Below are 1,741 nucleotides of genomic sequence, written 5' to 3'. Positions count from 1 at the left end.
AATTTAAGTACGCTAATTTACTCAGAATTGATACACACCGGCTTACCATGTAGCGGTAGCTTTCGGAAAGGTGAACATCATATATTTAATAATTGCGCCGGGTATTTAATGTTCGGTTCCGCCCGAACTTAGACTTTCTTTTTAATTTTTTAAATACATACATATGTATTTCTTTGCTGGATATTCTTTTCTATTGTGTTTTTTTTTATCCTTTTTATATACACATACGCAAATTGAGGTCGAACATTATCCGCAATTGGAGATTTAAAATTGACTTTCCGACTGGGTAATTGAGTTCGTTCGTTTCGCCAATCGCTAACTGTTGGCGAACCGATGACGGCTATTAATAGGTGGAGTGATATCTTTTCTGTGAAATTATTTTATAATTCAAAGGAATAGTAGGGAGGAAAAGATTTGTATGGGATTTCGTTAGCGTATTAATAAATACATTTTATGATTATTAATAATCGTTATTAAGTTTTATTTTTCCACTTAAAAATAATGATTGTCTAAAAATCATTTAATGCCTAGTGGAAATCCGGCATAAGATAAAAAGTAAATATTTTTAATGTTGTGTTAACATCTTCTCTCTATTTCCAGATTTTTAAAGCAAGTGCCTCGTATTTTGTACTTATTCGAGATATTGCAGATGCTGACGCCTAAGTACAGAATTAAATAAAATATAAGAAGACAAATTAAAATTAAAAACAAATTAAATTAAATTGCACTAAGCCAATAAATGACAGACTAAATAAATTAAACTAAATTTTAAGGAAATAATGATAAATCGAAATAAAATGAAATACTATTGCCTAACTATTTAAAAAAAAAGGATATGAATGTGAGTACATAAACGCAAGAAAAAATTTTATTACTAGTATAATTTAGATTTTCTCGTATTTATAGTTATTTAGGTATTGTATAATTTAGTTATATGGCTATTTTTTTATTAGAGAAGAGCATTCTACACCCTTAAAATAGATAAAAATTTCAAAATCATATTTTATTAAGAAAGTATTTGAAGAGAAGCAAACAAGTACATATATGGGGCGTTCCACACCAAAATGGACGGGGTTCAAACTTCATGTGTTTGATTTGTTTAAAATTTTTAGGGTTGAAGGACAAACATAAATAATAAATAAATATGAAATCTGAGCTTGAGTAATACATGTTTAAAAACTTTACAGCACAAAAACAAAAACAAATCGATTTAATAATTTTCCAAATATCTCGAGAACGGGGCGAGGAAAAATTTGAAAAAAAATCACACATACACCATTAAAATTCTCTATGAAAACAAATATTTTTTAAATTTCTTGAAAAATTTTTCACATAAAAATTCGTTTTTGAAAATATGCCATCTCTTAGAAAATTTGAGAAAAATCAAAATGGTAGCTCTGAGTATTGCGCAATACTTAAGTATAGTATTACGGCGTGCACTCTACAATAATTTGAGTTATGATTTTTTTTCACATCGAAGTTGAGTAAAATGAGTACATTTCAAATTTACAAATTTTTAATTTTTTTTCAGAATTTTTTCGAGTATGCAGGTTTGTAGCCCATGAAGTTCTAGCATAATAAAGTGCAAGTTTTAAGTGATCGCAAAACTGGCGTTAATTTTATATTTTTTAAACGGTTTTGCGCATGTTCATCCATAAGAAAAAAGCCGTCAACATAAAAAATATTAAAAATCAACCCAATTGTTCAGTAGCTTAAAAATTGCACTTTATTATATTAAAAT

General features: G+C 27.7%; 1 protein-coding gene across 1 annotated transcript in view; it reads left to right on the top strand.

The window, feature by feature from the left end:
• Positions 1-663, top strand: part of LOC108373547 (odorant receptor 63a-like) — a 12,851-nt gene extending 12,188 nt beyond the window's left edge. Inside the window, exon 10 of the mRNA XM_017629450.1 lies at positions 601-663. Coding sequence (XP_017484939.1) covers positions 601-663 — 63 coding nt within the window. The remainder of the gene's footprint in view (positions 1-600) is intronic.
• The last annotated feature ends 1,078 nt before the right edge of the window (positions 664-1,741 follow it).

The sequence above is a fragment of the Rhagoletis zephyria genome, unplaced genomic scaffold (genome assembly GCF_001687245.7).
Source record: "Rhagoletis zephyria isolate East Lansing unplaced genomic scaffold, Rhagoletis_zephyria_1.1 Rzeph_scaffold_06802, whole genome shotgun sequence".
Classification (NCBI taxonomy): domain Eukaryota; kingdom Metazoa; phylum Arthropoda; class Insecta; order Diptera; family Tephritidae; genus Rhagoletis; species Rhagoletis zephyria.
This window is presented reverse-complemented; position numbering and strand designations above follow the sequence as displayed.